This window comes from Drosophila mauritiana, chromosome 2L (assembly GCF_004382145.1).
Source record: "Drosophila mauritiana strain mau12 chromosome 2L, ASM438214v1, whole genome shotgun sequence".
NCBI lineage: Eukaryota > Metazoa > Arthropoda > Insecta > Diptera > Drosophilidae > Drosophila > Drosophila mauritiana.
This window is the reverse complement of record NC_046667.1, coordinates 1,889,659-1,910,959: the sequence shown is the minus strand read 5'-3', so window position 1 is coordinate 1,910,959 and position 21,301 is coordinate 1,889,659. Positions and strand designations below refer to the sequence as shown.

The 21,301-nt window shown below is 40.9% G+C and overlaps 1 protein-coding gene across 8 annotated transcripts in view; it reads right to left on the bottom strand.

The window, feature by feature from the left end:
• Positions 1-21,301, bottom strand: part of LOC117135199 (mitogen-activated protein kinase-binding protein 1) — a 58,185-nt gene that overhangs the window by 10,663 nt on the left and 26,221 nt on the right. For 3 of the 8 annotated variants that reach the window (XM_033295274.1, XM_033295281.1, XM_033295275.1), the window contains 2 exons: positions 19,815-20,268; positions 1,506-1,597 (listed from right to left, as the gene is read on the bottom strand). In XM_033295274.1, coding sequence (XP_033151165.1) covers positions 1,506-1,597; positions 19,815-20,000 — 278 coding nt within the window. In that variant the 5' untranslated portion in view covers positions 20,001-20,268. Of the gene's footprint in view, positions 1-1,505; positions 1,598-5,029; positions 5,792-19,814; positions 20,269-21,301 lie in introns of those variants that run through there. The other 5 variants (XM_033295276.1, XM_033295279.1, XM_033295282.1 and 2 more) reach the window with 4 other exon arrangements.

Genomic DNA, 21,301 nt, shown 5'->3' with positions numbered 1-21,301 from the left:
TTTTTTCCGAGAGTATTTCGTTAAACTGCTGATTAAATGCCAAATGAATTAGAATGCTGGAAATGATATCGCATTTCTGAAGACTTTTACACAAAGTGTGTATATAACTTACGATGACTGTGCAAGTGCCAAACAGTTTGTAATTAATATTACATTTTTATTAGACAACAGTGGGGAAATGAATATTCAGCGTACCTTGTAGTCTGCTTTTTTATTTAAATATTTATTATAAACAAGCTGCCTAGTCCCTTCACCCAATGCTACCATCTGCTGGCCCCGATCACTTATAGACGTCCTTGACCACGCCAGACGGCTAAGTGGGCTATCCATTTAAAATGCCCAAGGATGCAGGCTTTGCTCTGCTGGGTCCTTTCCTTCCACCCCGCCACCTTCAACCACTTCCTGCCTTCGCTTAACCCTCTAATGCCAGAAGCTAACTGCTGCCCGTCTGGCTCATTATTAAGCTCTTTGGCCTCCTTGGTTTTATTTTCTGTTGTTGCTACTGTTGCTCGGTTAATGAGCGCATCTCGCCCACATCTTTCAATTAGGGCTATACACTTCCAGCTGGGATACTCTCAGCTGGGACATATGTTTTGTCGGCTAGCCATAAGCACTTAATAATAAACATATCCATAAACAAATAGTGAATATATTAACTAACTAACTGCCTATTTAATTTATTTATCACACTTATTAAAAAAAGGAATTACAGTGCATTTCTTTTTCGCGTTAGCTGCGAGAGAATTTCCCTCAGCATTTTCTATTTATTCGTGCTTGCAAATGGTCCTATGCATACATGTGAGCCAAGAAAAAACTTTTGCATCGCAATGGAAGCGTAAATATGCCCTTTTTGTTAATGCGCATAATTAGTAGACTTCCCCGGCTAAATTTACTATAATTGAAATGTTGTCGGGACCAAGAAGCGGCAAGTTAAATGGGCAAAAAGGTTCGGATTTAAGGAGATCAAGTGTGCGGAATAAATTACTTTCTGCCAAATAATTGGCGTGGATTTCCTTTAAACCAAATATCAAACGTCATCGCACTTAATTTCCTGCCGCATTCCATTATCACTAAGCTTTCGCTTAACCAATCTGTCATTGGTGATTACACTTATTCAGTTTATTACGTATACGCCGTGTTGAAACGTATTGTGAGCTAGGCAAACATTCAGTGGCATATGCAAATCCTCTGCGGGAAAACAGCAATCTCGTTGACATTATGTCACTTCTGCCCCTCCCATTTTCCCCTCGCAGCCGGACTGTCACAGATTTTCCTCGACGAGATGGGAAAAATGCAGCCATGTGCGACAGTTGAGCAGAGATAAAATCAACCATTTTCATTGCACTTTTTTTTTGGAAAACGAGGGGGGTGGCAAACTTAAAGCACAAAATTCAACGGAATTGCATTTTTCTGACGCAAATAGGAAATGAGTGAGCGGTTCTGATGGTTTCGTTTTCGAATCCACAGGATATGTCACGTCCTTGAGGTACATATATGAAACTTACCCAGCTGGATAGGCCAGCAGGCCGCTGACTGGGGACACATCCAGAGCCGCATTGCTGCACACGGTGAGGCCCAGGACCTTTTTGAGTTTTATCTGCAAAAGGGGAAGAGAACAGCACAACATTAGACATTACATCACATCACTGGGGGCCCCGAGCTTATTTGACTAGTTTTTGTACTCTTTTCGCTTCGGCAAGGTCGCGGTAATATTTGCTAAAATAAAAACCAAACGAAGATAACTTGCTGTGTGAATTGTTAACGCACACAATTCGCACATTTATCATGTTGTTGCCGTTTGTTTACATATGAACCCAGCCTTATATGATTTACATAAACATAAGCAAACGAAATTGCCTCAGCATGTTAACATGATTTTCCAGTGTTTTTGTATCTTTTATCAATAGTTTAATAACAAGTTTTCTATACTGATATATTTCCCCACAAGGAGCGAAAGCTGGTATCATATTTCTTTGTTAATATATAAACAACTGTGTATTGACGAACTATTGACAAAAAAGTGTGATTGTGTAACCGAAATGATATACGAAAATTGATATTTACTTGTAGTATCTACATTTGAACTCCACTATTCCCAGAAGTGAGGAAATGGGGGGTGTAGCTTACTAAAAACACACTTGTTACCCAAGAACCCTAATGATTTCATTCATTAAAACCACACAAATATGGCTCTTTGTATTTCCATTTGGCTTTTGTATTCAAAAGCCGCCTTGTTACGCCTCACCAGAGTTTCACCTTGATCTTGCCCAAGCTACCAGCTAATAAGTTATTAAAAAAGCCATAAAAACAAGTAAAACAATTAGGGGCGTACGGCTCAGAGCAGAACAGGTTGATTTTTTTTCAGCCATGGCAATAAGTAGCTTGGTGAAAAGGAAGTGCAAGTCGACACACTACCGCATTCGAATTGAATATTGAATATAATAGATACAATAGGCGGACAGACGTAAGTCAGAACCGAACACAGTGGGCGATCCGTAAGACGACTCTGTCAACTTTGGCATGCAGAGAGCATCCAAAAGATGCTTGATTGTGTTTCTGCGTCGCAAATGCGAAACGCAAGCTCGGATTTCGAATCCGATTGCGATACAAAGTAAGCGAATACATTCCGACTGAGATCATCTCGAACTGGCGTAGAAACAAAACAAAGTGGCTCCAGCTCCAGCGTTTGTTTACTACGAGAATTACTTTATTGGCTTGTTTCAGTTAAGCGCGAATATCAAGCCACACCAACGCAGCTCTAAAATCTATATTTTAATGCATAAGGTCGATCTAGGAAACCGGTTTTCGAGTATCTCACTCGCTGCTCTCCCGCATATTTGCATTTTTAATGACACTGATACGCCGTGAAATTGTAAACAGATTTTCTGGGCATGACTAAAATGAAGCCACAATGAAAATATGCTAACCATGACTGTAAATTATAATCAAAGCTTCCCCCGAAATCATGACCAACTGGCATCGATTTCGTTTGAGTGAAAAACCGAGAGACATCGCAATTACGGGGCGTATGCGCAACGAAATCCGTGAGCGGGGCTTAATTCGTTTTCAAATGATAATTAGGCAGAGCAGCCATAGGGGAAATAATTATTGGGGTTTTTTTTAAATTATTTATTTGTTTGGCTTAAAAGATTCTAATAGTCAAAAAATGTATGATACTATACTCCTGTTATTTGTATGTTATGTGTATTTTTAAACATATTTCTTCTACCACAAAGGCACTTTAAATTCCATTTGTTTACACATATTTACTTCTTTTTGTCCAAACGGAAGTCAACACACATCATTCATCAAAGCTTAATTTGGGAGCTGCCAAATACAACAGGGCCACAAAAAACTAAGCCAAAAGAAGCGAAATTCTTTTGTTACATATTTGGTGTAGTAGCGAAATTTATGAGCGGCAGAAAGGAACACAAATTTCCATTTCGTGCGACAGATGCGGCAGTTAAATGGTAATTAATTATGACTTAACGAGTGACGAGATACTGGCCCTGACCAGCCGTTAAAATTGGCCAAGAGGCCCGCGGCAAATCACTTTTCGGTCAAGTGGCTTTTGGCCCAATGCCCGCAGTTCGGTAATGAAGTGCCTGCTTTTGCTCGCCCTGCTGCTCATTGTTTTGGCCAAGTTCAATGCACGCAGCTGTTGGCTGCAATTGCTGGCCAAATTCTAGGCTCCATACCCAACCCACATGGCCTGCGGCGTCTGAAGCATTTCGGATTTCTGCCCACAATCCGAGCGAAAAAGGCCACAAATAAGCTGAAGCATTTCCAGCGGACAGGTGTCAACCAAGAATCACGCAATGAAAATGTTTACCTTAAGGCCACGAAAGCAAAGAGCTGAAAAATATGCAAATCGAAAGCCTCTCCGGTGAGAACCAAAATTGACGGGGGATTATTTGGGGGCTACACGGTATGCGCATCCACTTCTGCATTGCTTTATTAATATTTATATATTAATTGAACATGTTCATAAATTATTATATTTAATTCAATCAAGTCACTGTGTGGAAAACATGGCATGCCGCAAATTATTAGTTTGGTTACAGTCCAGCAGCCAAAACCCAACTGGCGCCTAAAACAAATGCCGGGCTTAATTGCCTACTGGCTTAATCAATAAACGAATAAAAAGCCAAGCAGGAAAAGATTTTCAATCTGAATTTTTTGCATAATTAAGGCTTGACTTATTAAAAGCCTGATAAGTCACTATTTTTCGAGTGTGGTATTATCAATTGATTATTAATTCTCGGCATAAATATATGCTAAATCTGTTCTGCACACTTTTGTTCTCTTTGGCACACAGAATTTGTGGTTTGTGTGTATTGGTCATTTCTGTTTGTCCTACCACGTTTCATGCATTGCCAATTGGCTTTCATCGGCTTACTGGCCAACCGAACATGGCCCCCAAAACAAAGCAAAGAAATAAAAACAAGTACACTCAACAAAATCTTAGAAATTAGGAAATCCTCGTTTTCGATTTAAGCAAATATTATTTTTTAAGGTGTAAACATACATACGAATGGCTGCACAGTATAGATTCAGATACTTTTTTACCGACAAGGCGCTTACGTGAGCGAAATGCTTATGACTATGAAAACAAGCCAAAAGATTTTCGATAGAACCAAATCGAAATGAGCTGGATTTTTGAAATACAACTGGTATTTTCTATTGAGATTCCTCCTTTGAGTTTCAGAATCCGCCGCCGCTAGCTAATTGCCCATAATTACCCTATAGAATACTTTTGCCGGGCAAAAACCACAGAAATCCATTACAAGTGCGGAGACAAAACTTTTGTAGCGAAATGATTCATGCGGTGGATAGTCTACCCGCGAGTGGGCAGAAATCTCAGTCATGGATATGAGCGAGTAGTGTCCACACGAAACGGATGTTGCTCTGGCCAATATGCAAAGGGGAAAGGCCGTTTGCTTTCTTCGCCAGTCGAACGAAAGTTGAAGTGGAACCGATTCCGAGGGCGAATCCGTTACGGCTATAAAATATTCTGGACGACCTTTACCTCGTAGGCTGCCACATCCTCCTTGCCGTAGATGGCAACTGGCGACGAGTTTCGGGGGGCGAACATGGCTCAATCTCTTCGAAGGTCCTCGAGGACACCCGAAACCACATTCCTCGGTGCGGAGTTCACTTAGTCAGTTAATTGCGAGTCGGGACTCTTTGTTATCTACACTTTTATGGCACATTTGAGACAGACGCCCACCAAAAATAAAAAAATGAGCTTAAGGCTATAAATTCGTAATTGTTTTTGTTCAGTTCAACTCTTTTTGGGGGCGTTGTGGATTCGTTCGTTTTTCGTACAATTAATAATACACTTTAAATAATACTTTTAAGAGTTTTTTCGTTGCTTTTCGGCTGTTTTTGATGACTAGTCTTTAAAGCATTGGTTTTTGCTTCTCTTCTTTTTGCGACTTTGTCAAGGTCGAGTTGTGTGTTCTCTTTGTATCCGGCGTTCGGTTCGTTGTATCTTTCAGTTTCAGTGCTGCGGTATCTGTTTATCTTTTGCTTTGCCACCGCAACTAAACTATAATTATTTTGTATTTTTCTAAAACTTTTTCACTGCGTTTCTTCAACTTCAGTTGAGGGTTTCATAAAATATTCGTTGCACGTTTTTCGCTGGCTTGCTTGCTAATTTCTTTTTAGTACAATCAAAGCGTCGCCCTATAATTATTCAAAAAATTGCTGCTCGTTTGTAGTTGCTTTTAACTATTTTTTTTCTAGCTGTTGTTGCATTAAATTATCGTTATTTTTTCTGTCAGCCGTTGTCGCGTATCGTTTTTTAGCGCGGCTCAAATGAAACTGGCGAGATTTCAGCGATTTCAGCCACGACTTTGCCGATATCGAGTTGAGCAAACGGAGAGCTTGAGATATGGCAAGAGCTATATGCCATAAGCTATATGGAGAAAAATTGAAGAGAGAGGAAAACGCTCGTTTGAGACCTGTCCGATTGAGTTTTTGAGCGGCACGCACACGTATCTGCCAGATACTTAGATACTCAGTCTTCGTTCTCTGAAATTTGCATATTTCACCATGGAAACACGTTTCTGGCCCCAGGTCCAAAATAGCAATCGCTGTTCTAACACGCGAAATGAGCAAACTACTTTAGATCGACTGCAACTTTGGTGCGGGAGGACCGAGAAATGGCCGAGACTTAAACTTAAAACACGCTAAAACAATTAATCAATTGCCGCTAGTTTTGGCACCCACAATTGCTTTAATTGTTTAATAATCTGCATACACACTGTGGAAAGTTATGGCATCTAAAGTCTGTCTGCACTGCCCACCGACTGCAATAAATTCTCGGAGTTACGGAATCGGTGGGCGTACACGTTCCCTCCAAAAGCCGTAAAACGAAATTAGGCAAATCAACAGTGGCTAAAAGTTACAGTGGGTCAGCCAAGTGGAACGCATCTACCACTGCCATGCAGATAGTTAGTTGCGGATACAGATGGCTACAGATGCAGATACATATGATAAAGGGACGGATTGTTTGTTTGGGCTGGCGCTTTGGTCAAGATTCAGTCTCTGCGCCAATTGCTAAATAAAGCCATAGAACTGAGCACTGGCTATTTGCAGAAAATATGGTAATTGCCGTTTATGACTTATGGACTTAATTGGCAGCATTTGAATGTGTAGTTGCACATTAGGGCATTGGGTTTTCACAATAAAGAGAGGTGGTTATAGAAAATAGTTGTAGTTTTCGCCCCTTTGTTGTTCCCACACACATGCATCAACACACTTCTGTCGACACACATAAACTAGACTCTTTGGAAATTTGGATTCAAGTGCAATCATAAGCTCTGCCGTTGCACAAAGGCCAATCAAAAAGGTAGCTACCTTTCCATAAACAACTCAGCAAAACACACACCAGCCACACACACAACAGACGACAGAAAAGAAAATCAATTTGCATAACACAAATCAAGTGAAATAATCAGGCATCAGTGGAGAGCAACGAGACAGAGGCTGAAAAACCAAACCGATGGCCAAACAAAATCCGAGCGCGCAACGCACTGCACCACCGACAGATTGACAAACAAACAAAGCGGCACACTGGAAAAAAATGCACAGTTGACAGACACCTTTGGATTGCCCGCCCCTGCCCATCTGCATCTCCATCACCAACACCATATACATTCCCCTGGATCCCAAATTGTGCAGCCAATTTCTTTATCTTGTGCCATGGCAAAGTCGCAGTTCGGCGCTAGTTTATGGGGGAAAGTTACAAGCGACTTGCTCTGACAGATGCTAGGCAGATAGATACAGTCGGGGGCATGGGGGGCATGGGGCATTCCCGGGGGATGGGGGCTCCGGTATCTGGTATCTGGGTAGCTGTGGGTCCGCCTGCATGCGCCGCATATTCAAATGAATGCAGACTGCTCATTGTTGCTGCTGTTGCTGTTTGGTAGCAGCGTTTATTGCAGCACAGTACAAAAAACTAGGCATCTCTATTCGAAATTAATAGCTTATATAATTTCTGAAGAATATTTAAATGGCGAATAGTTTATCCACAATATTACATAAACTACGACTACATGACTTGACCATGATGAGCCTCTAGTTTCTCGCAGTGTAACTCGCTGCTGTGCCACTTGGCTGCCTTTTTCCTTTGATTTGCGCCGTGAAAAATCGCTGGACTGCACTGGAATCACAAACTATCCATCCACAGTCTGTCTGCGGAGAGCTATTTATCGCCTTTGAAATCCCACCTTCTGCAATTTGTAATTAAAATGCCATTTTGCCCCATTGTCATTTTCGGATTGTACAATTTTCAAATGCTTTTTGTAATGCAAATCGCCAATCGAATTACTTTTGTTCGAAGCTGGCCAATGCTGGAAATGAGCCTTTGTCCGCATCGATTTGTGTGGGCAACTATAATCAATAATTATTATGATTTATTTGCATTGTTCTCGGCGTCGCCGATTAGATCTCCGCTCTTTGTGGGCTAAGAACATGGCAGTCAGCCAAGTGGGGAGTCTCTCTGGAGGGTTGAAAATTAGATAGGATCGAGATAGTTTAGAATAATTACATAATTGGACCGATGGTTAAGATTGGAGTCAGTGGGAATAGTCCAAGCATGTAATTTCTCACTCAGAAAGTTATACTATCCATCGATCACTGGTCGATTGAAAGGCACTCAACATTTCAATCGCAGCTGTCGAGCCGTTCAATCAGCGCTCCAATAAACCCACTCAATCGAATCTGGTGTGGCGCATGCGCAGTTTGTCCATCTGTCAATATCTCGGCAGCTCGAATTAAAAAAGCTCGCGATGAGGTAAGCTGCAAAATCTGAGCAAATCTCAAATCTCGGCTATCTGCGCCAATCATTTGCAGCCCCATTGAAGCGTTGCCGACAATTTTGATTAATTGCAATGATTTGCAGCTAGCTGCAATCCAAAGTGTTACAACTGCAGGTTGGCCATCAATCGCAGTGCCACAATTAATTCGAAATCAATAAACCCATAAAGCTCAATCACATACGGGATAGTTGGAAAAGTGGAAATGTGGAAATATGTTAAAATATGAAACATAATTTAATAACAAAGCGTGGCAATTTGCTCGGCGCACCACTTGAACTACGTGACAAGCGTGATGGCTCTCGGCGTTTGGTTGGAAAAGTCTGGGAAAATCTGGCCATAAATTTGGCAAGGCGGGAAAGCGGCCACAGGGAAAACCAGTGCATGGAAAGCAGGAAGAAAATATTTAAGGGGCCAGCCAGCTTACTCTCGGGTGTCAAAGTTGATGAAAGATGCTGCCAGCTCCACGGCCTCTCAGCTTTGACTACAACTAACTTTAAAGGAGGAGTGCTGTCTGGGATGCGGAGTTTCAATCTGGAGACTGCATCTTCGGCGGCTTTGGTCGATTTGAAAGTTTAATCAAGCATTAGTGTTAGTTAAGCGGCTTTTTCGGTGATTTTATTGTCTTTTGCGCCCAAGAGTCGGTGGTGGCACGTAGTGCACTTCGTAATGGCCGCGCAATTTGTCTAATGATTGCTATTTGAGCAAGTAATTTGTGAGTGCAGATCAAAGAGAGAGGCTAGTATACGGGGATAGAGTTGAAAGTCTTTTTATTCCGGTCGATTATAAGTGTTAATTATATGGCTTAAAACGCTTTCGGTGTAAGCTTTCTTTAATTGACACACAGATCTGTGACTCGAATGGCTAAGTGAACGCCGCTGACGTAAATTGAAGATGATGGGATGGTAATGTGTGGGCTTTAGTGGGTAACTACTGTGGGAAGTTTGGGATAGAGCTCTCAAGATCAGGGATTCTTGATTCCCACTATAATAGGTATTCAAAATATTTATTTCTCGTTTAGCGAAAGATACTTTTTGGTCTAATAGTCAGCATTTTTTGACCTATGAAAGTAATAAGATAGCTACCTATACATTTGACTTTTCTAATCCCGCTGTATGCATAATTTCCAGCCAAGCCCATGTCTCTCAAATTGCTTTCAAAGTATCAATCTCCATCACATCTTAACCCTCATTATCTCACTTCATTTGTGGTCGTTCCCGTGCCTTTTGCATATCAATTTCCTCGCCAAAGACTTAACCCATTACAAACTGATGGCCACATTCAAGATATTGATTACATAATGCCCGAGCAGCAACCGAAAAAAAATATCAATTTCGTGCGGTCACAAAATGCATTTAAGATTTAATTATATAGAGAGTAAAGCATTTTTAAATTCCACTTTGTTCGTGCTGTGCTTCGTTTTTATGTACTGCTAAATGCTGCAGAGGAGTTGTGGTCGCTGTTGTGAAAACCACTCGAAAAAAATGCGTTTCAAATTGAAACGACTGCATACGCCCACGGGCGGACCAGATACAGATACATGCGATTCCATATGTTGCACAAAAGTCTCGGGAGCTGCGGCAGTTGCAACGCACTTAGCCAAATTGCTTCAATTTGACAAACTCAGAAAAAGAAAAAATGAAAAATCAGAGTACACCCAAGCCACAAGTGTTGGCTCTAATAACAAGTGTCAGTCTGTCAGCTGCCCACAGTTCGAGTTCTCCGTTTTTTTTGTATTGAGATGCAGTTTCTGCATAATTTTGTTTGGGGTGATAAATTTTAAGTACTTAATTTTGTGGTATTAAAATGGTTTTATGACATTACTTATAATTTGATTAAAAGTCGGCACGACCATTGAGGGGATTGATGTATCATTTCCGGCATTTCATAAATTCAAAAATCAGTTAGATGCCAAACTCTGCCCACAATCTTTTTTTTGGGATCATTTTTTTCTTGACCAAGGCAAAAATATGCAAATCGCTGTTAACAACTCCAGACATTAATACGCCTCAACTTAGTTCAGTTGCTTCTTTGAATCTGTTAGCAAAAGCCATAAAATATATGTTATCTAGTATATTAATTAATAACACAAGGCGGCAGTCTAAATTGTAGTGCAACAAAGACAACTAATAATTTATGGCCAAGTGTAATTTGGCTTTTTTTTTGTGTGTGTCGCGATTTCTTGCGTGCTTTTTCAGATTGTGTGTCTCATTTCCTGAGCTCATTAAACAAATGTATAGTTCACGCCCAGACAGACCTAAAAAAAACTTGTCTCAGTGTGCTAAATATAATTATTAACTTGCATAAAATTGGCAAATTTATGAATATAAATCAGAATTGCGCAGGAAGTCATTAAAAATAATACACATTACATCAACACGAGTGGAGTTAAATAAGTGAAGCTTTTTTTATAATATTTTTTTTTATACAAGGACAGCAAACAGCTACCTGGAAATAAGCTGCATTTGTAGACTATTAAGATTAACAAGATATTGGGACATTAATGTTAGGATACGATAGCGATATCTGATGATGTTGCTCATAAAATATCACTTATACGACGCGTGGTGCGGTTTAACTTCAAAAAAAGAGTTACTTGCCAGATGAAAGTGTTTAGATTGCAATAAGTTTTATGTACATATTTTTGAATTGATTTGAAAATGTTGCATAATCATTTCGTAGCAGATCCCAAAAGTATACACTAATAAGTAAACAGACTGAGGGAAACATTACTAAGTCAACCGCAAAGGTGAATAATTTAACAAAACTCTTAAGTTGATATATATTTCACTAACCGCAAGTATATCCTAATACAAACTATCTTCGCTACAAAGACCTCACACATTGCGGATTAATAAACAAAGAACTTTCAGGCTATGCAAATTTCGGAAGACAAAGAAACCAAATTATAGGCGTTATCTAAAGCCAAGCCGTGCCACATAAATCGGTTACTCATCTGGGTCAACAGAGATGGCGAAGAAAGAGCCGAGATTAAGTTACCAATTCTTCAATGAGCCGTAAACAACAAGATTCAGCAACCTCAATTTGCAGTTTACATGTGTCGCTGCAACTCTCTTTTTAGCTCGATTTTGTATCTGCATGGTGGGCGTTCCGTCAAATAAAGCCAGCAAATTGTTATGGTTGTTAGTGATTATTTTTACAGCTTGTTAAGCAGTATTGAGCATTATTTTGGTTCGGACATGACTACCAATCATGTAAATGCAATTGGGCAGCTCAGCAAGGTGGGAAAAGTCAGCGTCTTTGGATGAAATCAATTAACTCCACCGAATTTTCACCGCTAATAAAAACGTCATGTGCCGGCCTAAGGTTAACTCCAAGTATAAAATAGAAAAATAATAATGATTTATGATCGCACTCAAACCGCTGGACATTCAACAAAACGGTTAATAGAAAGCTCAGATTCAACTCGAAAAATGATTTATTTATGACTTCTGCGGCACGCAATTGAACCGAAAGCCGAGGAGAAATAAAAGTAATTTCGGATGAGTATAACTGACATCATCTGCTGAGACAGCAAAATGCTTTTGCGTCTCGGAACCCAGCAAATCTCATTAGAAATGCATTTGCTAAGCCAAAAACAAAACCTGATTCTGAAAGTCTAGCTGAATTCCCGACTCGACTTTGGCTCTAATTAATAAATCAACCTGTTGAGCCAACGGGTAAATAGGAAACCAAATAAATTAAAGCCAGTCAAAGGGAACAGACTTTCCCAGTCAAAGTGTGGGCGATCAAAGGTTAATGGCTTGATAGATAGATAAACAGACTATTATCACCGGCAGAATGCAAATGATTTGAACATCTCATCTCCACTCAACCTTTTGCCGCCTGAGAAAGTCAATCTGTCAAAAAAAAAAAAAAAAAACGAAAGAAACTCTTGTGGCGCCCACGTTGTTTTTCTTATAAATATCGTTGAGCTCAGACTGTCTGTCTGGAGATTCGGTAGCTTCGTAAGATACAATATCTGTATCTGAGAACAAAACATTTAGGAGTGCCCATGCATCAATCAATTTGCCAATCATGTGGGTTGTAAAAAAAAGAAAAAGTACAAAATGTGTGTAGAGTACAATGAAGGTGTTGAAATCAGAGTTAAGCTTACACTTACTAAGTAGAAACAGATTAAATATTATAACTTCTTTGAGTTTAATTGAAAGTCCTATTTCATAGTTAAAACGTGAGTTGCCTTTTGTTTACACACTTATCGCACCATATTTATGCGACGTATTTAAGCACATTTGCACACAAGTTTAAGCAAATTTGACAACTTTTTTGCCACTCGCCGGCCAGACAACATTCTCGCATTTGGAACTTCAAAAGTTCTCGCCGATTGAGTGCCACAAATCAAGTTTAAGTACGGCAACAAGGCAAAAAACGAAGCAAAACTATGTAGAATAGTAAAAAGAGCCACAACAAATGCTGCCAGTGGGCTGAAACAAATGTAATTGCGCGTGTCGAAATGTGGAACAAAAAACAGAAAAAACCGACATGTATACAGATTGTCAGCCAGTCAACCAGCCAGCCAGCCCACAACTTTTAGATTCTGAACTCTTGATAAATTTATTTGTTTCGGGCGACAAAGCAATTGAATTGAATATTTCGCCGGCCGGCTTCAGCAGCATTTAAAATGCACAGCACAACGGAAAAACACGAATTAAAGCGAGAATAAATGCTGGCTGCATTTTAAAAAGAGGGCAACTGCCAAGTGTTAACTGCGTTTTCATGGCGCGGTTAACGTTCAACGATCGCGACTGGAGGAAAATGCCAAGACGTGCCAAAAACCAGACCCTACTCAGACCCTTTCTCCATCTTCCCCGGTTGCATAAAACTTTTCCGGGGAAAGACAGGGAGAGAGAAGTCGAGTGAGGTTTTCAATCTGTCGGATTGGGCAAGAAGTGCGGTTACAAAATATTCCAGCCATCAATTTGGCGGCTTTAACAAAGTGTGTGGAGCGTTTCCAACTCGACGCTGGTAAAACTGTCAGCCCGACAAGTGGCCATCAAGTGGGAGGAGTCGAGTGGAGACGGCAAAAAGATTGTAGGGAAAGATTGATTATAGATAGACGGGTTAACTTATCACTCAGCTGGGATGTAGCAGGTACTCGAATGATTAATACTTAATCCGAATCAAACGACATTACATCACAAGAAATAAAAAGTAAGAGTATCTAACTTCCTCTTAAGTTATTGCACACATCTCTCAAATAATCTTTCACCTCATCAACCCGCATTAAGTATACCACCCGTGATCCCCTTTTATGATTTGTTCAAACCATTTAAAAATAAATGCTTAAGTCATCTTTTGCGAGGCAAAGTTCTCGCCTCATATCTGAGCTCCATGGCTTATCGTAAATAATACAAAATCTCGATTTTATTTAAATTCAGCTGTGGGCCAAAAATAAACAAATGACGATAAGCACAAGAAATCACGCTCCGGTCTGATATAGTTAGTGGTATATACTATAAAGAATAACTCTGTTTCGCTGGGCAATAGACGGGCAAAAAACTAGTCACGTTTTTCCGGTGCTCAATGCCAAAGTGCAAATTATGCAAATCCAAGATCGCAAACTGGGGGGTAGAGATAGCGGGCCATGCTTATAAAGGGTGCCAAGTGCTGGCTTTTTAGCAAGGGGCATGCCCAGGAAAATATATAAATAATCGATGGAGTGATGGATGGCTGGTTGAGCAAAAGGTAAAAAAGTAAATAAATCATGGTAACTTAGAATTTTAAACATCTTTTTTCGCTTGGTTTTCCTGTTTCTACTGAGTTTTCCCTCCGACACGTATTTTATTTAGTGGGGTTCATAAAACTGTTTGCTACGCTTTGTTGCCCCAAATCACACCCAACTGACTGTGCCACCCGTATATACATATAGCTAATTACCACGGATAGTTCTTGTTTTCGGCTCAGTTCAATGACACTTCCCTGAAACTAGTTATAATTTCAGGGGCTCCACACTCTAGATCCCCCATATCCAACCGGCTGTCTGTCATTTGCGGACTCTAACTGTTTTGCATTGTTTTATGGTCAGCCAGACTTTTTTTTTTGTTCACACATGGGAAACAAAGCCATCAAATAAAACGGCCAGCTAACAACAAAAAAGCAGCTAAACACGATGTGCTGCAACAGTTTCCATTTAATGAAAGGTGTGGAACCACAGTGGAATTACGGTGGCTACAGTGGCTACAGTGGGTACAATGCATACAGAGGGTCACCCATGTGGCATAGAAGTTGCACCACAGAGCTGCCTGAATGGCCAACTACCGTTGGCTGGCTTAATGTCACAGTTCCACGATCTTTTCTCGTTGATTGGGTAATGCAGCAAAGAAATGTGCGTCCCATTTTCACTACACAAAAACCGAGAAGTGCCTACGGAAATTTATGTGTGCTCCACATATTGCCCTTGTAATTAGCCCCTCGGCGATTTGTCAGCCCAACCACTTTTGTCACGTTCCCTGGGCTTTCGGTGGTTCAAGATGGTGATGATGATGTTGTTCAGCATGAAATTGCCGGGCGTGAAACTACCGTGAGTTCTCTGACAGCTATAAAGATATATGGGAAGTGGGTGTCAATTGGCAGCTAAGTTGTCTCGAAAGGTCTGCATAAAATATGTGAGCTCCCTATCAATATCACGCACAAGTTGCAGAAGCAGTTGTCAATTCACGATGTGAAGATACTTAACTTAGTAGTTCCTGTGCAGGAATGGCAGCTGGTGGGGATTATGCGGAAAATGCTGTTATTACAGTTTGTTTAAAACTAGTAAATGTGATATAACTTATGGCTATGCATAATGCATGTACTAATCCCATCCCATTCACCACAATCCAAACTCACTTTCAGCTCCACAGATCCATTCCTAACTTATGCCACCTTCATGCCGAGTACTTCAGCGGAAACTTCAGCCTTGAAACGCTCCACCCGCAGCGGCAAGTGAGTAAGTGCACTGGTAATTGGGCTTAATAGTCGGGCTAATAACTAAAGGAAGGCACGCCCTACGGCCCCTTGAAAAACAACATCCAGTGGAGCAAAACCCAACTGAACTGAACTGAACTGAACTGAGCCCAACCCAAGGAAACTGAAATTGAAACGAACGCTGCGAGCTGGCCGAAAACATTAATCATGCAAATGGCCCAAACACTTTTTCTCTCGCTTTTGGAAATTACAATCCAGAAAATGCGCCACTATGGGTGACTGCTCCCACAAAAAGGTGGATATACGTATAACTGCGACTTTGAAGGGGTACCGCGACGGAAAAGCGAGAAAAAAGGGAAAACAGTTCGGCCAAGCGGCCAACCGTTTTCCACATGGCCGCACAGAAAATTAGCAAACGAGATCAGTCCAAGAAAAGCTATCGGCTTGCAGATTTTCAATTCGAGAAGCCCGAATGCAAACTGCAACGAGGAAAAGCCGCTCCAGAGCGCTGCAGCCGGCGACCGGGGAAAAGTCGAAAGTAAAAGGAAAGAGGAACGGCGACTTTCCCAAAGCAGCAGCAAAAGGCTACTCTAGACGGGTCTGTGCTCCGCTCTGCTCCGCTTTTCCTCCAGCGATTTCCCGACTCAGCGTGGGTGTGTCGTCGTCTTGTTCGCCGGTGGATCCGAAAGCACTCTGGGATTAGCATATATTAGCGCCCCTGGGAAGTGCGAGTCGGGGGGCACCAAGCCACTCAGAAAGAGAGAAACCCCAATGAGATCAGACCAGAAAGGAAAATGGAAAAAGGTTTTCCACGACACGAATCAGTGTTACTCTTCGTTGATTAACTACTTGAATGAATACTCCATATTGAAATCCCGTATTTATGACTCGCCAACATTTTAATGGCCTACAACTTAGTTAAATGAGTTTATTAGCCTCCTATTGTTAAGAAACTAAAACATTTAAAAATCTATTTTAAACACATTCGATTTGAACACTCCCAAAATCCCAAAGCAGTGGAGAGCAGCCCAAAGAAGGCTAATGCATTGCCACTTTTTGGGGTCCAAGTTGGAGGTGGTTTGTTTGCCAACTGCGGTGGGTGGGTTGTGGGTGGTGCTTTAAGCCTGGTGGTTTTAGGCCCGTGTCTGGGTAACTGAGTGGTTTGCTTTGCTGCCTCTAAAGCTGATTTCATTGTTCGGTTAGCAACGGCTTATGGTCTTAAGTCGGGCGAAGCCAAGCCAGGAGCATAATTTAAGACTGGATATTGTTTCAATAGTTGACTCTGTCTAATCTCGAAGTCTGCAATCTGCAGATCAAAAGGTGGTTTTCAGGGGGCAAAAGGGGCGGGAGCGGTACCATCGACTTTCAATATTCTTCGTGTTTTGTCGCATGCCCAAAAGCCTTTCAATTAAACGAGTCGCACGTTTTTTCTCTTCAAAAAAATGCATTTTAGCGCCAAAGTTCGACGGCGGCGAAACCAAATGAGCTGCAACAGCTATAAACCACTGCGAAACTGAGCATATGTATAAATTGAAGATACAGTAGAGCTTAGGATTGCAGTAGGAAAAACTGTTTTAAAAGCAAAATTACTTAAATTGGTTTTCATCCTAAGCTAGAAATATAGATAGCGAAAATATTGTTACAAAATGCCATCCAGAGCTCAACTGCGAGTCTTCACTGTATGTGGTAAGCATTTTTTGTTACATTTTGAGGCCAACATGGGTTGGGGCACTGACAACCAAACACCAACCGCTCCAAACTGGCTGCTGTTTTGTTTTTCTGGGCCTGACTCATGATGCATATGCCGCATATTGATACAGTTTTCTGTTACTTCTCTGCGCCACAAAAAATCGAGAAAATAAATGATACATACGCCGGATAAATGATGTATAAAGTTGGGTAGGGCTGCGACTGGAAGTGGAAAATGCTGTTGTCCATTGCACAAAGACCTCTATTTATAGCCATTGAACTGGACACAGTTTTTCCTCAGAATCTCCCGCTGCAGAGCCAAGTGAAAAGCGGAAAAGACGCCAGAGATTAAAATGGCAGTCATTTAAATGAGCAAATCAGTTTCAATTAATCATTCCATGGCATTTAATTCCTTCTTGCCAACGAAAGTGGAAAGTTGGACGCGAAAGGAAAAGATACAGAGTCAAGGCTTCAAGTGCATTTTCTTCCTTTCACAATGTGGCCGAAAATCAAGAAAAATAAATGCAAGCCGTCTGGGTAAATGGAAAACCCAAGCTGCACTATTGGCCAAAACCTGTCACGCAGCTTGAGTTAATTAAGTTGCAACTCCTACACTCTCTTTTCGCAAAATTATACCACATTCACTGTATGTACGTCTAAATTAGCAACCAGAAAACACATATTGACTGTAGATCCCCCGTGTTATCAATGGCACACTTGCGTCGTGATAAGTTCCACCCACAATTGAAAGCACTAAGCGATCATTTGCCAAAATAATTACATGATGTCAGCCTCAAAGCGCAAGGCGCACTTAAAGGCCTTTTCGGAGATAAGTATGTATATATCTGGCATTATGGAAACTTAATTGAATGTTTACATAGTTGCGGGAGCGCAAGATACAACCAACTGGTTAGGCTTGGAATTTTACCAATTAAGAGTGTTTACATTTAAGTGTCTTCATCCAACCAAGATTTCCCACCCTGACATATCAATCGTAAAGTAAGCCCCGCTAATTGTGATCCGCTTAGCCGGTTTTAGCCAGGAAAACACCGGCCAACAATGTGAGCCATTTTTAAGCATACACTTAATCTTTCTTCATCCAAAGTGACATATCAATTCCCCCAGCGAATTAAAAAAAGAATGATTAAACACTGTCTCGAGTGCAGTTTTCACTTTGTGTTCGAGTGCCTTAAAAAGAGAATCGTTTAGGCCATATTTAGAAAAGAAGAAAAGCCGTCTCCGACTAAGAAAGTCCGCAGATGTATTTGCAACAGACTTGGCTTGATAAATGCCTACAAATCGCCAAACGACACTTTACTTTCTGAGCAGTTAGAAAGTCGACGTGGCGACTAGCAGCGAAATATGATAAACGACAAGGCTGACTTGATGAACACTTTCCCAGCGAACTGGGAGGCTGGTCATTAGAAGAAAACGCCGTCGACAAGACTGGTTGCATTGCTTTGGTTTTGCAGCCGAGGGAAAAGTAGAACAAAAAAGAGGAAAATCGAGACGAGCTGAGGCCGGCAAACGGGACGAGGAAAAGTGGCTGCACATTTTGCTTTCAATTTGCCAAGTAGCCAGTACAGATAACGCGGTGGATGAGCAGGGGGGATGGCGGATCATATGGGCCAAAACAATTACGGCCGCAAATGAAGTTGCTTGCTTTTGTGGTCTGCGGGTGGTGGGCGTGGCTCGGGGGCAATTATGTCCAGCAGTCGTGTAGAAAGAGGGGAAAAGCATCCATCTGCATACACGGAAAATGCAGGAAAACTCGGCTCCTCCTCGCGAGCAAATGTTTTCTGCTCCAAAAAGCTCAAAGCGGCTGTGAAAATGATTTTTCCCATTTTCATCTTGTCTCGAAGATCGCAAAATAGTGATTTAAACTGCAACACTGTTGCCAGTAATGAAACCGAAAGGCACACAGATAAGCAGAGGAAAATGCAAATTGCGTGCAAAAATGCTGTTTGATTATCCCCTGCTGTGACCTTGAACTTTGCCACCTGTAAAGGGGAGAACAACACAAAAAAAAAAAACAGACATCAAACTTGCTAAATCGCATTGCCCCCTGAGCTGTGCAGCTGATTAATTATTGCGCATTACGCAAGTCGAACGTTGAAAAGTTCCAGCCCGCTCTCTGTAGTATTTCCCCGCCGAGGGAAAAACAAATTAGAAAATTGTTTGCCGCAAATTGCGCTGTGCTGACATTTGCACAAGTTTTGCTGCGTTATTGCCAAACAAGAAAAGTTGCCTTGCATGATCCAAAAAAAAAAAAGAAAAACCAAATTGGATAATAATTAAAGGTCACGAGGGAAGAGGGATTTAAAAAGAAATTAACATTTTATTTGATTTATTGCTGCTTGGCTAAAGTAAAGTATATTTACACCGAAGGACCGCTCTTAACATTGAGAATCGCTGAGAAAAGCGCTGTTATTCGAATGATTTGAGCCGTTAGATAGTCCGAAAATATTCATTGTCTGCTTTTTGACATATTGGCCCTCCAAAATGCACTCAAAGTCCAAAGTAAAACTTAAATTGAAATGTCAAGTGGCGGAGCTCCGCTTCACTCCACAAACACTGAACTTTATTGCCCCACAAAGGGGACATTTGCATCAAAAATAAATGAACGCGTGGAAAATGCACGACAGTGGGTACAAAAACAGGGGGTTAAAAGCTGAGAAGCATAATTAATGGAAAACAAGCGGCTGCTGCACTCGTGGATCATGAACAATATGGAGTAATTTATGATGGGGTCGTCAGTTTGTATATGCATTTTTTTTTTTTTTTTTTGCCTCTCGTTTGGGAGATATGCCATTTTTGTATGATTTTTTATTTGCCATTTTTTTTTAGTTGTCTGACTTTAGTTTTTGAACTCACTTTTTCGCTGCGCTCGTAATTCGCTGGGAACTTGGGCGAGCCGAAGACCGATGACGGCGATGGGGTTAACGGCGACGCCAGCGGCGACTGCGACTGCGATTGGAGCGCCATGCGCTGGTGGTGCAGCGTGGAGAGCGTCGGCGTCGACGCCGACAGCGACGCCGGGGTCATGATTAAATGCCGCATTATTTCGCCCGATTTTCACTGGTTTTTCTCACTTCGCCGCCCGCCTTTCACTGGCAATTGTTTGTTGTTTACTGCGTTGCTTTTGGTTATTTGTTGCACTCGGCGGCTATTTACATTTCAACAATTACATTGTTTTTCCGTTTGTTTTGGTCAGCGATTCGTTACGATCCGCTTTTTTATTTGCTCTCTGTTTTACTTTATTTCGCATCCACCGTCGCACTTTATTTCACTGTAAATGTCAATTGCCTTTGTGGGGCAAAACATTTTGCTAGAAACAACACAAATTTAATAATCCAAATTCAACAGCTGCCGCGGATGTTGACAGAACCAAACAGTCATCATTGCCAAATGGGTTACGTTCTGAATACCAGAAATAAAAGCGCTCTTTCACTGCCTTCAATTTGACGCCCTCTTTTTTGTGGTCAGTGCTTAAACGACAGACTTTGCACTCTTTACAACATTGGTTTTGATTAAGGAAACTATTAATATCGATATACTATTCAAGCTTAGAAATCGATTTCTACTATAACTACAGTAGATTTAATTTTCAGTTTCTCTATAATTGAAAATTATCGCGTCAAGTTTACTTTGCCATCCAATTTGTTTACTTTAACTTTTCGCCCGCTCGTTTTCTTCTTTTATTCTTATCTGAGCACTTTAATTGCCTTTACTTTTATCAACTTGCTTCCTGATACATTTGCGTTTCTCTCTTGCTTATCGCTTATCACCCCTTCCCCCTTATATTTCAATTTTCAGCTTGCTATTCTTGTGTTTCTTACTGTTTTTGTTTTTGGGATTTTATTAGAATTTTAAATTTCTTCAACACCCTGTGGTCAATCAATAAGTTTTAAATATGTCTGAAACTGTGATGTTTTTTTTACTGTTTTTTATCGTCTATGTGCTTGTTTTTCAGCCGTCGAGCATATCAGTATTTTGATAAGCATTTTGCGGGATATCATGAAAAAGCAGATAAATTGCGTATACGCCACGGAGACGCAAATGAAATTTATAAGGTTTGCAAAGCAATGGTAATGTTGTTTGCTTTTATTGTTATAATTTTTATTGCAATACTTTCAATACAAATACAACCCACTGTCGCTTAAATGTTCCACTGTTCAATGCATTTATTTTAATTTGCATGTGGCAGTGATCTAATCGCCTAATTTAATTAACCGCAAGAATCTGAGTACCGTAAGTTGACTTGGGTTCTTTTTCGCCGCTTTTCTCAGCTCTTTTACAAATTATATAACGTCATCTTGATCATTAAAAGCTGATGACGGTGGGTTAATTTTGTTTTGTGT